Source organism: Microcaecilia unicolor, chromosome 1 (genome assembly GCF_901765095.1).
Source record: "Microcaecilia unicolor chromosome 1, aMicUni1.1, whole genome shotgun sequence".
Classification (NCBI taxonomy): Eukaryota; Metazoa; Chordata; class Amphibia; order Gymnophiona; family Siphonopidae; genus Microcaecilia; species Microcaecilia unicolor.
The window spans coordinates 62522851-62541293 of record NC_044031.1 but is presented as its reverse complement, the minus strand read 5'-3'; the positions used below and the strand labels follow the sequence as shown (position 1 = coordinate 62541293).

The 18443-nt window shown below is 42.1% G+C and overlaps 1 protein-coding gene across 1 annotated transcript in view; it reads right to left on the bottom strand.

Moving 5' to 3' along the window:
• CTDSPL (CTD small phosphatase like) overlaps window positions 1–18443 on the bottom strand; it is a 137390-nt gene that overhangs the window by 63578 nt on the left and 55369 nt on the right. Inside the window, exon 3 of the mRNA XM_030197877.1 lies at window positions 12595–12696. Coding sequence (XP_030053737.1) covers window positions 12595–12696 — 102 coding nt within the window. The remainder of the gene's footprint in view (window positions 1–12594; window positions 12697–18443) is intronic.

The window sequence follows — 18443 nt, the reverse complement described above, 5'->3', positions numbered from 1 at the left end:
GTTCTCCGGCAACGAATTCCAGAGTCTAATTACACGTTGGGTGAAGAAAAATTTTCTCCGATTCGTTTTAAATTTACCACACTGTAGCTTCAACTCATGCCCTCTAGTCCTAGTATTTTTGGATAGCGTGAACAGTCGCTTCACATCCACCCGATCCATTCCACTCATTATTTTATACACTTCTATCATATCTCCCCTCAGCCGTCTCTTCTCCAAGCTGAAAAGCCCTAGCCTTCTCAGCCTCTCTTCATAGGAAAGTCGTCCCATCCCCACTATCATTTTCGTCGCCCTTCGCTGTACCTTTTCCAATTCTACTATATCTTTTTTGAGATACGGAGACCAGTACTGAACACAATACTCCAGGTGCGGTCGCACCATGGAGCGATACAACGGCATTATAACATCCGCACACCTGGACTCCGTACCCTTCCTAATAACACCCAACATTCTATTCGCTTTCCTAGCCGCAGCAGCACACTGAGCAGAAGGTTTCAGCGTATCATCGACGACGACACCCAGATCCCTTTCTTGATCCGTAACTCCTAACGCGGAACCTTGCAAGACGTAGCTATAATTCGGGTTCCTCTTACCCACATGCATCACTTTGCACTTGTCAACATTGAACTTCATCTGCCACTTGCACGCCCATTCTCCCAGTCTCGCAAGGTCCTCCTGTAATCGTTCACATTCCTCCTGCGACTTGACGACCCTGAATAATTTTGTCTCATCGGCGAATTTAATTACCTCACTAGTTATTCCCATCTCTAGGTCATTTATAAATACATTAAAAAGCAACGGACCCAGCACAGACCCCTGCGGGACCCCACTAACTACCCTCCTCCACTGAGAATACTGGCCACGCAATCCTACTCTCTGCTTCCTATCTTTCAACCAGTTCTTAATCCATAATAATACCCTACCTCCGATTCCATGACTCTGCAATTTCTTCAGGAGTTTTTCGTGCGGCACTTTGTCAAACGCCTTCTGAAAATCCAGATATACAATATATTATTAGGAAAGGTATGGAAAACAGGTGTGAGGATGTTATAATGCCGTTGTATCGCTCCATGGTGCGACCGCACCTTGAGTATTGTGTTCATTTCTGGTCGCCGCATCTCAAGAAAGATATAGTAGAATTGGAAATGGTGCAGTGAAGGGCGACTAAAATGATAGCGGGGATGGGACGACTTCCCTATGAAGAAAGACTAAGGAGGCTAGGGCTATACAGCTTGGAGAAGAGACGGCTGAGGGGAGACATGATAGAGGTATATAAAATAATGAGTGGAGTGGAACAGGTGGATGTGAAGCTTCTGTTCACGCTTTCCAAAAATACTAGGACTAGGGGGCATGCGATGAAACTACAGTGTAGTAAATTTAAAACAAATCGGAGAAAATTTTTCTTCACCCAACGTGTAATTAAACTCTGGAATTCGTTGCCGGAGAAAGTGGTGAAGGCGGTTAGCTTAGCAGAGTTTAAAAAGGGGTTGGACGGTTTCCTAAAGGACAAGTCCATAAACCGCTACTAAACGGACTTGGAAAAATCCCAAATTCCAGGAATAACATGTATAGAATGTTTGTACGTTTGGGAAGCTTGCCAGGTGCCCTTGGCCTGGATTGGCCGCTGTCGTGGACAGGATGCTGGGCTCGATGGACCCTTGGTCTTTTCCCAGTATGGCATTACTTATGTACTCTTCTCTCTCCCTACACTCCTCCCCGGAACTTCGTTCGCTAGGTAAATCTCTCTTATCTGCACCCTTCTCCTCAACTGCTAACTCCAGACTCCATTCCCTTTATCATGCTGCACCATATGCCTGGAACAGACTTCCTGAGCCAGTACGTCAAACTCCATCTCTGGCCGTCTTCAAATCTAGGCTAAAAGCCCACCTATTTGATGCTGCTTTTAACTTCTAACCCTTATTCACTTGTTCAGTACTCATGTTTTTCCATTCCCACCTTAGTAATTCCCTTATCCCTTATTTGTCCTGTTTGTCTGTCCTAATTTGACTGTAAGCTCTGTTGAGCATGCACTGTCTCTTTATGTTCAGGTTACTTTACGTCAGAAGAGGGCGGGCCCAGGTCAGGAAAGGAGAGACGTCCTGAAGACTCGCAGCGATCAGATGATCTTCTTGCCCGTGCAGCACCTTCACACAGAGGTGAGAGGCGCTGCGCGGGCCCGGTAAGGTGGAGGGGGGGTCCGGTGGAGGGGGGGTCCGGTGGAGGGGGGGGAGCGGCAGCGACGATCTCAAGGGGGCAGGGCACGGGGGCAGAGGATGGCAGGAGGCGGAGCTGTGGGAGGAGAGAGAGCGAGACAGGAAGGGAGGGGGGCCGGGGCTGCTAAACTTTTGGTTTTTGTTTTGATTTTTTATTTAATACAGGGGGAAGCGGGGAGCAGCGGTGACCTCGGGGGGGGGGGGGGCAAGGCCGTCCATACAGGATGCTCCTGACGAGTGCCTTTGCCCCCCCCCCCCCGATCCTTTTTTTTATTTTTGGTTTGATTTTATATTTTAAGCAGGGGGAAGCGGGGAGCCACGGGTTTGTGTTTTTTTTTGGGTGGTTGTTGTTTTGACGTTTGTGGCATGCGCAGAGCAGCCAGCATAACGCTTGGCTGCTCTGTGCATGCTTTAGGAGCCGATTACCGACAGGGATTACAACAGTTTAACGAATCTGTAATGCATTGTACTTTACAATACTGCACCGAACATGTGCGACTTGTTTTTCTGGTGCATTCTTCGTTTTTTCAAATTCGGTAAGCACTTTTACATTTTAGATTTTTTTACGCATGGTTGATGCGTCTGGGCCTATCTCAGGAACATTTAATACACCAACAATCTCTAAAAGTCCTACAGAATTTGTCTTTGCATGTTTTTTTTTTTAAGTGATTTTTACATATGATAATAAAACTAAGCTGTTAAGTTTTTTTTTTTTTTTTTAAGATATTTAAAGAATTTATATATGTTTCTTTATACCACTTCTTTATATTTGGTCTGCTCTGTTTAAATTCATTTTAATTGTGCTGTTTGTTTGCAGACCCTTTACATCTGAACACTCATGGAGTACAAACTGTGGCCATGCCTAAATGTGACTATCCTAGGCACCAATGTAAGGAGGGAGGGGGCAATGTAGCTCTTCTGAATCAGGATAAGCTTGTGAGCACAACTGAAAGGGAATGAGGATCCCAGAAGAAACCTTTATTGGGGGTTCCATTTTGCCCAGCCTGCTGTCCTGCATCCAACAAAGTTGTGAAGTAGATCACTGCCACAGAGTTAACACCATATGATCCAGTTTATCAGATTATTTAAAACTGAACTGAGCATATTTAGCTTATAGCTATTAATGAGCAATCAGCTACTATAAATTACTTTAAATTATCTCTGCCTTTGCAGAATACTGCCAATCTCTTCCAAAGATAGGAGGAGAGGGGAACACTTAACAGCTTTTTTTTTTTAACAAATTACATTTTTGGTTCTTTTCATTAGCACTTGTCTTTGCTTATAACCTAATGCAGGGGCTCTGACACATGGTATGGAGCTGCTCCATCTCATTATAGAATAGTTTCCATTGGAGTTCAGCAGTTGTCTCATCATGAAAATGAGGAAGTTATGTAAAGGATCATATATTCCCTGCTGCTGAGAACCAGGGTACACACTGAAAAAGCTCTAATGAACTATTTTAAACATTAAATATGTCAGGTGCTTCCTGTTCCCCTTATCTCAAAAGGAAAAGGTAGTATGTAGCAAGGGACAGCAATGCTTCAGTAAATGAAGCATGCTTCATACTGTAACAGAAACAGCTAACCTAGAATTTCCATGCAGCTGAAACAGAAACACACCTAAGGTCATACTGTTTTCCAGTCCTGTGCCTGACCTTTCTCAATAATACTCATCCAGAAAAAAAACACCCCGTTCCAAAATGTGGTTTAATGCAGCAAGAACTCAGCAAGTAACCAAGTTTTTAATCTAAAATGAACACCCCTCCCCCCTCAGAAAAATGCCTCGCTACTTCATATCACTTTAAACCATTTATGCCTTTACAAACTCATTTAAATTTCTACAGTTTCTGTAAGTTTACAGTACAGTTTGATCTTGGATAGCGTGATTGATAATCTGGGCTAGATATACTAATTTAGTGTTGTAGAGCCATCTGCAGGCTGCAGTTGTGACCTTGCCAATTCTGATTTCAAAACTTTATGAACTGAAACGGAAGGATTTGGCTGGTATATATATTTCTTACAACAAAAAAAAAAAGCATTGGGCCAAGTCAAATCAGACTCATGACACAATTCAAACGGATTTGTTGTATTATTTTTACAAGTTTATACTGGCCACTTCTTTCTGTAAAACACAAAGGAAGTTCTACACTAAGGGGGTCATTTACTAAAGCTTAGCTCGAGTTATCTGCAGCAGGGCCCATTATATTCCTATGGGCTCTACTGCAGATAACTCGAGCTAAGCTTTAGTAAAAGACCTCCTAAATTAGTATTCAAAATCACTTATTAACTAAATTAACTGCATGTTCTTTTTCTTAATATATAGGAGTTCTCTCAAATATGAATTATTGAACCATGTCATTAAATTAGCAAGGAGCAATTTTAAATACTAAACTGAATAAAGGACTTAAAAACAGAAGAATTTGCCTAAATTTGCAATGTTAATTTAGAAGTAAGTAGAAATGATTATGAGGTACTGTTAGAAAAGCTTTTTGCATATATGCATATATACCACTGCTCTGGCATAAATAAAATCATGTCCACGAGGCCACTACTAACATGTGGAGTGGTAATTTTATCATATTTTCCCTTTCAAAAATTGCCACTATTGACATATATACCAACTGCATCCACTTATGCAGCTGATTCAATATTAAAACATTCAAGAATCTAGATAGCTTTTCAGAATTTTAGTTTGAAGGGAAAAATGCCCAAGCAACTAAAAAAAAAAAAATGTATCAAAGCTACCACTAACCCTTATCTGTTAATAGTGGAAATGTTAACACAGCCTATTAACAATATTTTAGAATAATTTAACAAGTCAACTGAGTAATGTACTATACACACATAATGTATTAAGCAGCAATGGCCATGGTTCATGAATGCACCATGAATGCACAACAGAAAAGCAAAATCCAAGCCAGCAACAAAGTAATTTCTTAAAAGTCCATAAATTCACAAATAGCTTTATATAGCTACCCTGAGGCTACATCAGGGGATATATAACTACTGAAACAAAACAAATACATTACAAAGATAAAATCCATAGGACAATATGTGTAAATCAAACAAATGACTGAATAAAAACCTACTAAGAAGAAATTCATGTATCACAATAGCATACGGCTCAAAACATAAAACCTGCAATCACAAAAATGATTAGAATTCATATATTCATGATTAGAATTCATATATTCATCAATAAAATCAATATAAGTAAAACATATTTAAAAACGTTACCTCACTGATGAGACAAAATAGTCTAGTCTACCTCATCATTAAATTCTCAACTTAGTTCCGTGTTCTTTAATTATTTTTCTTTTTCCCTTTTGATAATTTCCTGATTTTTTTTTTTATTCCACATTTTCTTGGTTGTGGAACAAATGTAGTTATATTACTGTCAGGTGATAGAAAAATTAAACTGCCTGTACATACATTTTCTGTTTCTTTTCCTATTATCACATTGTTGCACATGATTTCAATTTAAAATTCAATAAAAACAAATTTTTAAAAAAACTCAACCTTTGGTCCTAATAATACAGGTTTCAAAAATAAACTATTAAAAATGCATTAGCTTAAAAGGAACATACTACTCCTTCAGGACAATGGCTGAAGGACAGGTATTCGAAAATACAATAAAACCATCATTATAGCAACTACGCTAAAAAGAACAAAATCATGGTCTCTTTCTACTATCTCAAATTTCACACGGCTAACCTTTAACAGAGACAATTTTTAAAAAATTTCCCATTAACTTCATCAAAACCCTACAGACATACTCCAGTGGCCTACTCTAAAAAAATCTTGCTAACTTGGTAGCTGAAAAAAGGTGTGTGTGGGTGGGGAGGGAAGAACAACCTCATTTGAATTATCTTGTTCTGTCTTTATAGCTGAGTGACAAAGGTGATGTGGGTTTAGTAGTGGCGTTTGCAACCTTTTTTCATTTCGCTTTCTCATTTTAATTATCTTGCACTTTATAGCTGAGCAACAAAGCTGATGCAGTCCAGGAGTGGCACTTGTGAAGTGAAACACAACTGAAATGAAGTTATTTTCCCTTTTCTTTCAGCTACTATGTTAGTATGATTTATTGCAATAGTAGTGTGAGCTTTGAGAAGGTAAAAAGACAGTAGCTTTGTTCTTTTTAATGAAATTTTATGATGGCGATGATTTTATTCGGTTTCCAAATACCTGTAATAAATGAAGACCATGTCCCTTTTAAGTGCATATATTATGTTGAAATGCTGTGTTTAACATATTTTTTAAATATTTTTTTTCTTTAGGAGCAAGATTTGAGAAATTTGTTAGCTCATAAAAATGATGACGTATACTGGGTTGTTTTGTGTCACCAGTGAGGTAAAGTATTTAGATATGCTTTAACTATATTGATTTTATTGACAAATATATGAATTCTAGTAAGTTTTATGATGATTACAGATATTGTGAGTTGTGGCTCATTGTCATACATGGAAAAGTTATGTCTTACTGATAATTTTCTCTTTCCTTTAATCCTAACAGACCCGTCCAGACCAATGGGTTATTATCCATCCACCAGCAGAAGGAGACAGAGAAAATAGTTCCCAGTGATTAGCCCCTTACGGGTTATCATGCAGCCTGGAATGTTCAGTATTTCGAATAGCCAAGCAACGGTGCTTCTAAGATCTACAATGAAAACATTAATTCGTATGAACACATGGAAGCCACTGGTGTACAGATACACTTCTGGAAAACTGAGCCCCATATAGATCCCTGTCCAGGAGATATGGTGTGAGGATCGACCTGTAACGTGGCCAATACGTAGGTTACCGACGTCAGACAGGGGCGGGCCCAGGAGGAGAGAGACGCGCGACAGAAGCTGCGCGAAGGCAGGCATCAGCTTTCTTCTTGCCCGTGCAGCGCCTTCGGACAGAGGAGAGAGGCGCTGCACGGGCCCGGTAAGAGGGAGGGGGGCCCGATGGAGGAGGGGAATGGCGGCGACGACCCCAAAAGGGGGCGGGGCTGAGGTGAGACAGAGTAGTGAGGAAGGGAGGGGGGCAGGGGCTGCTAGAATTTTGCTTTTTCGGGGGGGGGGGTGGGAGCGGCGGAAAGTGGGGAGCAGCGGGGGGGGGGGGGGGGCAAGGCCGCCCGTACAGGACGCTCCTGATGAGCGCCCTTGCCCCCTCCCGACCCTTTTTTTTTTATTTTTGTTTTGATTTGGGAGCCATGTGCTTGTGATTTGACTGTGTTTTGACTGTTTGTGGCATGCGCAGAGCAGCTAACATAACGCTTGGCTGCTCTGCGCATGATTTGGGGGCCGATTAACGATGTGTATTGTGATTCTTTGATACATTGTACGTTTCAATACCGATCTCAGCATGTGTGACTTTTTTTTTTGGTGCATTTTTCGTTATTTTAAAATCGTTAGGGACTTTAACGATTTAGATTTTTTTACGTTTGGTTGCTGCATCTGCCTCATGGTCATAAGAAAGCATGAAGTGTAGAAATATACTGTCACTTGCTCTCAGTGAAATACAGGCCAATGGCTCAGGTTAAGAGCTGGGCCTCTTAAAATCAAAAATCATCTCTGACACAAAATACATTTCACTGCAGCTCAAGCTGAAGTGAATTCCCAGAGAGCTGGCAAGGGAGGGGGCATTTGCTCTTGTCAACAATCCTGGGACTGGCACCTGCAAGAAGTCATGAGTGAAGATGTTTTGGCTAATGCAAGAGTTAGTAATGGGTCAGGTGCAAGTAAAGGGAGGGGGAGCTGAGGAGGGAAAAATGACCTGTGACGTTATTTCTTTGCAGATGTTGTCCAAAACATAATTTGTTTATACTTAGAGTTTGGGAACATGTGAAGTCATTCTGATCAACTGATAAGGGCCAAGAGCTCTGGTGAGAAAGCTAGGGTCCATTGGAATGAATAGGGTCAAAATGGTATAAAAAGGGCAGTCTAGAGGGTATTAGATCAGAAGACTGCAGAGGAGAAGACTCCAGAAGGGTGGGGAGAGAGGACGTGTCGTGAAGAGCTTTTCCACTATGTGAATGCCTGATTTGCCTGTACTGCTATTGGTGAGATTGTAATAAACTATCTTCTTATATCCCAGTGAGTTCTGATTATGGAGCTTGTCAGTGCCCAGTCTATACTATTATATCTACTGAATACTGGGTTTCTTTCTAATTGAGGAGCCTGCTGCTGCTCTGACTGTATAGAACTGTCATGAGCAGATACAAGGTTGGGGTAATTAAGTATTTGGAGGGAACATGCAAACCTCTTCAGGATAGTAGAAAGCCCATGGCTTCCGCTGCCCAAACAGAGGTGGCAGACCTAATTATTTATCAGAAGCTGCACTCCTCTGCCATAATGGACCTAAAGGTCACTCTCTGAGGAGAGGCAAAGCACCGCACTCAAGAAGAACAGGAAGACAATAGTCCTGGTGCCCAGAAGCGATGCAGCTATGACCCCCAAGAACAGAATTGGATAGTGATCACCTAGAAAGGTGACACAGTGCAGCACATATGGAAAGGAGCCTACTCCAATGCCTGAATTAGAACCCTGTGGACGTCACAGAGAGGGAACAGTAGAAAAGAAGAGGAGAACATGCAGCTGAGCTTAACCCTCAGAAACAATGTTGTGGGTGAGTTACTGAGAGGAAGCTAAATGCAACCTGGCGAGATGGAGTCCCGAGGAATAAGCAAGGAAGGAGAACAAGAAGTAGTGCTCCAAATGAAAAATGGAAGCACCCTATCACCGCAGAATATGTGAAGGGATTGTCACCTAAAAACAGGTGAGCCCAGAGAACTGATGAAAGAATGTTTCCCGAAAACCGAGCCAAGAGTCCCAGGTACAGAAGAAACTAAGGGTACCGACCAGCGCAACAAAGTCGATGCCACATAAGGTAACCACCAGGTCCGCGCTTACTAGGCATGACATCACCCAAGACCAAATGAGGCGGAAGAACCGCAGAGAGAAAAAACACCAGGAAATATCTGCAACATCATGGTCTCTGGAAGCCAGCCTGCAGGATGGAAAAGCAGCCCAGACAGCCCACACCTGGCAGGGACATAAATGACATGGAAGCCAACTCTTGGAATCTGACGCAGAAGAAAAAACAAAAAAACTCCTCTGGGCCACCATAAGGTCAATGCACATTGCAGTGACAGAGAAGCGCCACCAAACACACACAGCTTCCCAGCAACCGTGAAGAAACTTGAGTGCTGCAAGGGAACCAGCAAAAAGCAAATCCATCATATGGCAGCTGGGAAAACAGAGACCCAAAGCTGACACAACGACACCAGGAGAACTGCTTGCCAAAATGGCAATGGTCACAGGCCAGAACAGCGCCCAAAGAAAATAAAACTCAGAAAAGGCAGAGTTCATCAAGATCAGACGCTGAAGAAAGGAAGCAACAGCAAACCAAAGAAACTGCCAGGGATTTTTTTTTAAACAAAGAAAAGATCCTCTCACTCATAAAAAGAAAAACATCTTACCTCACAGGAAGAAGGTAGGGAAAACACACTTGCTCCACAAGAAAGAGTCCCAAGTAGAGATGATATGGCTCCATGTCACATCCAACCATTGCCATGCCTCAGAGGCCTACAGGCGAGGTAGGGGAGCGCAGGGACCCAGTTTCACCGAGTGTCACCCTACCTGGAACATTAGCGACCCAGTGTCACGTCATCCTGAAAGACCCAGAACCGAGCTACCAGCACACCCCTGGCTCCACTGACAACCAGAACAAGCTAGGCCAGGAGCTAACTGCAAGCACCAAGAGGAGCTGCACAATCTGTCCACCATCTGCCAGGAGACAGAAAATACTGAACATTCCAGGTTACACAGTACCCTTAAGGGGCGAATCACTTGGAAATATTTTCTCTGTCTCCTTCTGCTGGTGGATGGACATAACCCATTGGTCTGGACTAGTATGATATGGATGACAAGGAAGTATATTTTCTTCTTAGTAGATATGTACTGTACTTATTTAATCATTTATGTTTGATTGATTTACACATTGTTCTATGGATTTTATCTGAGTAATGTATTTGTTTCAGTATACAGCCTCAGGGTGAAACATGGCCATGTTGGGTGCTAAAATATATAAGCTATTTGTGAATTTATGGATTTTAAATTTAGTGTTAATTGCTACATTGTTATTATAATGGGTTTTGTTTTCCATTGTGTTCCCTGTTTGCAAAACCCTGCCTCTATTTTGTCTTCCATGGTTCACGAATATTCTCGAAGGAAAAATAGTGAAAACTACTCACAAACTTCAAGTCCAACACCCACTGTAAACTAGATACCTGCCCCAATTATCTACTGAAATCTGCCCCTAACCGCTTCATAACAGATCTAACATCCCACCTAAACTATATGCTTCAGCAAGGTCTCTTCCCAAAAGAAAAAGGCAATATTCTACTCACACCGATATCAAAAGACACTAAGAAAAAAGCAAACGAAATCACCAACTACAGACCAGTTGCATCCATCCCGTTGTCAGTCAAACTGATGGAAAGCATGGTAGCCAAACAATTCACAGAATACTTAAAACAAATTCTCAATATTATACGAGTCTCAGTCATGCTTCCGCCCTCTACATAGCACAGAAACAGTACTACTCACTCTAATAGCAAAATTCAAACAAGAAATAGCAATAGGCAACAACATCCTTCTCCTCCAATTCGACATGTCTAGCGCATTCGACATGGTAAACCATGAAATCTTAAGACTACTCGAAGAATTCGGAATTAGTGGCAATACACTCACAACTGGATCAAGGGTTTCCTAACCACAAGAACATACCAAGTAAAATCCAAATCAAACATATCATCACCGTGGAAAGCAGATTGTGGAGTACCTCAAGGCTGATGGGGAAACAAGAGGCTAAACTGGAAATGTGGGGGGGGGGGGGGGGGGGGGGGGGACAGTTGCAGCACTTTCCTCTCTCCCCTTCTCACTTCTCAAATGGGAGGACGTGGCAGCAGCATCTTTCGAGGATTCAGTGGTACTGAGGGTGACAGAACTATAACTCCTTCTAAAGTTGCAGAAGACTGTGGCTCTTAGTTTGATTTCACTTCTGGTGTGCAGAGTATACAGACAGTGAAAGCAGGTTAAGAGCATATAGAAAGTAAAAGCAGGTTACTGTGACTTGCTCCTGTGACACCAGCTGAGAAAACTGGAAGGAGACTGCAACTCAGGAAGTCATGTTAAAATTTTAATGGATTGTGTTATTAATGTGTTAATTGTGCAGCCCAAATTTAACAACATTAATATGGTGTCATCTACAAACTGTGGTCACCTTACAAACCGTGTTTCCCCGAAAATAAGACCTACGTCAGGCGAAGGCGAGGCACAGAAGGAAGGAGAGGTCTGCCCTGCTGCTGCTTGCTCCGAACTTGCGAAGGAAGGTGAAAGGAGGCATTTCAGGTTCGGAGCGACGGAGGGCGGGTGGAGGGGGGGGCCCGGCGACCTCGGTTGGGGGGGGCAACCTTGGGTGGGGGTGGCGACCCCTATGTTTCCCCGAAAAAAAATAAGACTTCCCCTGAAAATAAGACCTAGCGGGTCTTGGGGAGGGAAAATTAATATAAGACAGTGTCTTATATTCGGGGAAACACGGTAAGTATTGCCATACTGGGGCAGACTGAAGGTCCATCAAGCCCAACATCCTGTTTTCAACAGCGGCCAATCCAGTTTACAAGATCCTGGCAAGATCCCAAAACAGTAAAACACATTTTATGCTGCTTATCCTAGAAATAAGCAGTGGATTTTCCCCCAAGTCCATTTTAATAATGGCTTATGGACTTTTCTTTCAGGAAACTATCAAACCTTTTTTAAACCCAGCTAACTGCTTTTACTACATTCTCTGGCAACAAATTCCAGAGTCTAATTACAAGCTGAGTTGTTCCCATTTCCTGATTATTTATTAATGTTAAAAAGCACCGCTCCCAGTATAGATTCTTGGGGTACTCCATAATTTACCTTTCTCAATTGAGAAAATTGGCTATTTAACCCTAACCTGTTTTCTATCTTTTAACTAGTTACCGTATCCCATGGTTTTTTAATTTCCTCAGGAATCTCTCATGAGGTTCTTTTTCTGAAAAGGCAAATACACTATATCAGGTGGCTTAATTTTATCCATGTTTATTTGTGGCCTCAAAAAAAATGTGGGTCAGTGAGACAAGACTTCTCTTAGCTACATTTTTGTCATCTTTGTCCCATTAAACCATTGGATGTGTGTTCAGGAATTTTATTCTGCCCAGCACCAACATCGGCTCACCAGTCTGTAGTTCCCTGGGACCTTTTTTCACTTTCATTTACTAACCTACAAGCACAACAAAATCATGTATTAATATTTCTTTGACACTCACTAAACTTTATGCAGATACAGTGTTAACCAAACAATTGATTTTTTTACCTTAAATGAACTGTGCACTAATGTTTCATCTAAATCAATGACCACACATTTCTTCCCGTAGTCCGATACTATCACTTCTGGCAGAAGGTATTTGGCAGGTGGCTAGAAATATAAATGGGTGGGAGAGAGAAAAAAAACACAAAAAAATGTAAACATAACTGGGATTTAAAGTAGGAAAAATACTTTTACATGATCAAAGCAATTAATTCAAGAAAAATGTTTCCTTCTCCTAAGCACTCCTCTATGGACAGACAGTGACACATATGCTCCCAAGCAGCCTCCATATTACAGACAGCCCAAGAGGGAAAGGGGTGCAAGCGGCTTGCTGTATTTGATATCGTGCAGTAATGTGAGGGGATGTAAACATGAGGGCCTGAGATCTGGCAAGCACTCACAAGCCTTGAAACAGCCAGAGTCACACGTGCGCCTCCCACACAAGCTTCTTGATGCCAAAGAAACCTGTGAGATGGATGGGCCACAGCAGGGTCTGAGAGCATGACACGTGCTCGCTTAAAGCCCCATGGTCATATTCCCTTTCAGTGTGCCTTTTGCTGCTCGGCCCCTGTCCAATCAAAAGAAATGAAGAGAGGGAACAACCGGAGATGGAGGCAAGTTGCTACGAAGCAGAGAAGAGGAGTAGGAAGAATGGGACCTGTTAATGGAGCTATGAGGGGAACACAGGTGTTATATGCTAATGGCTCTGAATACTAATGTGCTGGCACCAGCCTAAATGTCCCTGTACCTTAAAAGAGGATCAGGCTGAATGCTTCTTCCCTTGAAAGCCCCAAATGTTAAAGAAGAGCCAGATCTCTGGAGCGGTAGCAATACCAGCTCTGCCACTGCATGCTTACGTCATGTCCTCTCAAAGATACATTCTATTTCACAGAATTGATCTTACCTCTTTCTTTCTTTCTCCCTCCCCCCCCCCCCCCCCCCACCAACAATGGCTCTATAGATGAATTATTCTATCCTTACCACAAACTCCTAATAGTGTCTACATCATTCAGGATCTGTAGGTTATTACTGCTTAAGTAATGTTGTGAACAGCTGCAAACTGAGAAAAGTCACCGTCATATGATGCCCAGGCCTGCCACCTTCTTCCTAAGCCTAACAACATCAGCATATCATAACACACCTCAACCATACCATAACACATAACATTACTGCAACACAATTTAAACAGTGGTCCTCAACCTTTCAGATGTTCGAGATGTCATGTATCCACCTTTCAAAAAATAAAAGAAAGGGGTCCAAAGCCTTGTGAGGCAACAAAGAAACAAGGATTCCAGTGATGTGGTGTAACACCTTTAATTCTATCAATGATTCCAATCGCCTAGTGTGTACCAAACTCATGTCAAGAGCCGAAAGTACCTTACAAGAAATAGATAAAAATCAATACAAGCACACAACCAAACATTAAGTTATAGTCTAGACCATAGAAGACACTTCTTGTGTGAACTGTTATAAAGTTTTGGACAGAGTACAGAAAGCAGTTTCCTTGCTGATGCGACAAGATATTATCATCGTAGGTAAAAATTTGGGATGAGTTTTAGAACTACTTTGTCATGATGAAATTTTGTGTACAGTTCATAGGTTACTAGTAGCTCAATGTCACTTATTCTTCTAGCAGAAGTGACTGCTGGAGAAGCAGACTCCAGTGGTTCAAAGCTTGGTTTGTAACATCTGACTACACTTCTCTAGCACCAAGGTATCTATTTGAATATGAGAGACGGGACAAATATCCATTGCACTTACTCCCATTCTCTTCCCTCTCTGACATCAATGCCAAAGACCTTATCACAATCAGTGCTGCAGATGCAATTAGAGAAGCAGAACAATGTTTGAAAGCTTCATGGTCATAAACCTATCACTCACTTATTTGGAATAATAAAGCTTTTAAAATCAAAGGCAAAGTCATAAACTAGAAATCATGGCAAGCTAGAGGCATATGGTCTGTACGACAAATGCATCAGAATGACCGCTGGATCTCATTTAATGAACTTCATTAAATCTACAACTTACCAATACATCAACATTTCCACTGGATTCAACTTATTCATTGTCTTACAATAGCTAATCAGTCTCTCCCAATGTACGACTCAACTCTGCCTATCTTTACTCATTGAAACATGATTTCCACTGGTAAAGGGCAATGTCCAAATGGTATAAAATTCTTCAGAGCCATAAATACCGAAGTCCCTTGGGACAAAGGGTGGCTGGGTAAATGATTTCAATGTTTGAGTAGTAAATGATGGGAGCACTTATGGTTCTCTATTACTAAAACCCTACACTCTGCAGCTGTCATTCAATTGATTTATTTTATTATGAATAGAGCACTGTTGACTCCATACAAACTCTCCAAGTTCAAATCATGAGAAAAAGGTGCCTGTTGGTCATGCCTCCGTGAAAAGGGCACACTTCTGTACCTTCTCTACTATTACCCACTGCTGCATTCTTATTGGCAACATGTCTGGGTCCACCAATTGTTCAATATTGAACATTACTGAAAATCTGACATTTAGCAAAGTGATACTTCTTAGCATTGTTGGCTTAAAAAAATTCATTACCAGATTCTCAAGCTACTCTATTAAAGATTATGCTTATTGTAGCCATCAGAACTATACTACTATACTGGAAAAATTCAAATGTATTAGATTATAATGAGTGGTGGAACTCATTAAGTTTGATAGCCAAACATGAAAATTACGCTACAGAAAAAAAATGGCTATTTAATATCGACAAAGCATGAAAACCCTTGTCTTGAGTTTACTCTCATCCCTTGACATTGGCTAGACCTTTGTATTTATCTCATCAACTGAACTCTATTCTGCTCCTTATGACAACAGATTTTACAGCTTGTATCAAATTATAACTGGGAACTATTCATCCATGTGTTTTATCTCCTTTTTGTTATTGTTCATATGGTATGTACATGTTACCAGTACAGTTTCTAAAGACATTGTTAATGTTCCTCTCTCTCTCTTATTTTTGTGAAATTCAGTAAAACATTTCGAACACAAAAAGGTTTTGCTCAGACAAAGGGCTCACCCAGGCATGTATTTCTCAATATGATGAGATAAATATTTTGGAACAATATCCTTAACTCTAAAATCTATAATAAGCAATCCTTTTCTGAATAGATAACCAATTATACCTAGGAGAAGGGGTAAGTTTTGATTCTACTTCTTACTCTCCACAAAAAGCTTTGTTGCAATGTTTTGAGCTACTTGAAGGCCGTTTAAGGCTTTCTTTTGAAGTCTCAGATAGACAAGGCCTGAAATGTCTAATAAATGGTGTCCCCTAGTCACCCTTCCACTCCTGGGCCACGGCTGACCCTGCTTAGCCAGGTTGTTCCAACCACGACTCCTGCTCAGTCTGCCCCGGGCAACTCTCCGTTCTGATGTCTACCTCCGTATCCTCCTTTCATTCAGTCATACTTCAAGGTGGTTTTTATGAATAGAATTTTCTCAAAGGATGATCAGACTTCAGTCATATCTTAAAAGAATTCCTCTTATTTCCACACAACACAGTTCATCTTTCCTGCAATACATGATGCTATTTCCTCCTTCGACATTAACCCTTGCTAATATTCACAGGGTTACACAAGGATTCCTTCTTTGAATTGCAGCATAAAGTTCACATTTCAATCATTAACCCTTGTTAATATTCACAGGGTTACACAAGGATTCCTTCTTTGACTTGTCACATAAAGTTCACATCAATTCAATGTTATCTTCCTTTTCTCCACCCAGCCGGCAGTTTCACTCTCTTTTCTGCCTCAATCTCTGAGTTACTTTCTGCCACAGCCTCTTCCCCAACTGTCTCAATTCATCTCTTCCAATACCACTCAGTTTAGGAAAGACAGCAGCCAGCAAACCTCTCACCTTTACTCCTCTAGACTGAGCCCAAGCAGACACCTCCACTCCTTCCTCCACCCTCTCTCCTAACTCTTCCACTTTATCCCATTCCATCACCTCCTCCTCCCACTCAGGCTCCCCCAGCTGTTCATCATTACTCTGATTGGAACTCATCTCCCAATCCTGCTCCTCCTCCCCCACTGCTTGCTCGTACTGCTTTGGGTCAGATGCATTATGGGGTTGGTAGTTCCCAGCCTTATCCCTTCCTTCCCCTACTTTTACCCATCAGGCGGCGAGCTTCCTGCTCATACGGGTCATATGCTTGCCTCCTCCGCTCTTTCTTAGGTCGCTCTCGCTTTCCTTGTGACCGTCCTCTCAGTAACCCCCCCACAATGGATTTAAAAAAAAGGATGACCTTCACAATTGTCTGCACCTGATCTTCTATGGTAAGGATAGAATTGAATAAACAAACTAACAAAAAAACTTCTGTAGCAAGACACCAAATAGAGACCAGTGGATAACTTTTATGCAAATGACCCAAGTTAGCTGGGTTTCGGCACAACTGCCTGAATCAGGGGTCTAAAAGCTCTAAAGGTAACCTCTGCCCGAGCCACAAGATCCATGTGATAGTGTCTTGAAAAAGTGTGCAGAGAAGACCAGTCGCTGCTCTACAGACTTCCTCATGAGAAACAACTCTAGCTTTCGCCCCAATGTGGCCTTAGCCCATGCAGAATGCCGGCCCGAGAGCACATAAGCAGAGGTTATTGCTTCTTTAATCCAAGATGCAATGGTTGCCTTGGAAGCCACCTCATCCTTATGTGGACCTAAAATAAACCATAAAGAGATGATCCAAATGACGAATAAGCATGTGCCTCATGTCAAGCGAGCACAATAAATGAAAATCCAATTGATGCTGCTCCTCTCGAAAGGAAGGGAGAAACAAAGACTGGTTGAGGTGAAAAGCTGATATCACCTTAGGGATAAAGGAAGGAATAGTGCATAATGTGACAACCACCTCAGAAAAATGTAGAAAGGATCTCTGCAGGATAGTGCCTGGAGCTCAAAAACTCTATGTGCTGATGAAAGCATGATGAGAAAAATAGATTTTAGTGTAAGATCCTTTAGAGTAGTCTTCCGTAAAGGTTCAAATGGTGACAATCTGGAGAGACAAAAGCACCAGATTAAGATTCCAATCAGGAAATGGGTGTTTCACAGGAGGCTTAAGATGAGTCACCCCTTTTAGGAAGGTAATGACATCTGGATGAAAAGCTAGAGAAGAATGAGTAACTCTACCCCGATAAAAGGCGAGAGCTGCCACCTGCACTCAGAGAGAATTAGAAGCCAGACCTTTCCTCAGACCTTCCTGCAAAAAAGCCAAACTCTGTGGCAGGGAATAGTGAAAGGGAGCAATACCGCTCTCCGAGAACCAGGCCTCAAAAACGTGCAAAACTTGAGAGCAAGTCATCAAAGTAGAATACTTCTTAATCTGAAGCAGAGTGGTAACTTCCTCAGAATAACCTTTCCTCCTTAATTTCGACAGATCAAGAGCCAGGCAATAAGACCAAAGGGGGAGGGATTCTCCATCAGAAAAGGTCCTTGACAGAAGAGGCTTGGAGAACTGTGAAGCCAAAATGGCTTGTCTACCAGCAGCTGCATCAGGTCCGCGTACCATGGCCTCCTGGGCCAATCCGGAGCTATCAGAATGACACAACCCTGATGCCAATGCCCTGGTGCCTGTGCAGCCCCCCCTGCCTATTCGCCCAGGGAAAACACAAAGAAGAGCAGGCTCCGGCCACCGCTGAAGAGTGTCTAGGCCCTCAGAGCCATACTCTTTTTCTACTGAAAAAACTAGGAACCTTGGCATTGGTCCACATCACCATGAGATTCAGACTTGACACACTCCACTTCTGGGGCCACCAACTGGAAGGCTGCCAATGACGGTTCCCACTCCCCCGGTTCTATAGTGTTCCTGCTTAGATAGTTCGCTGGCAC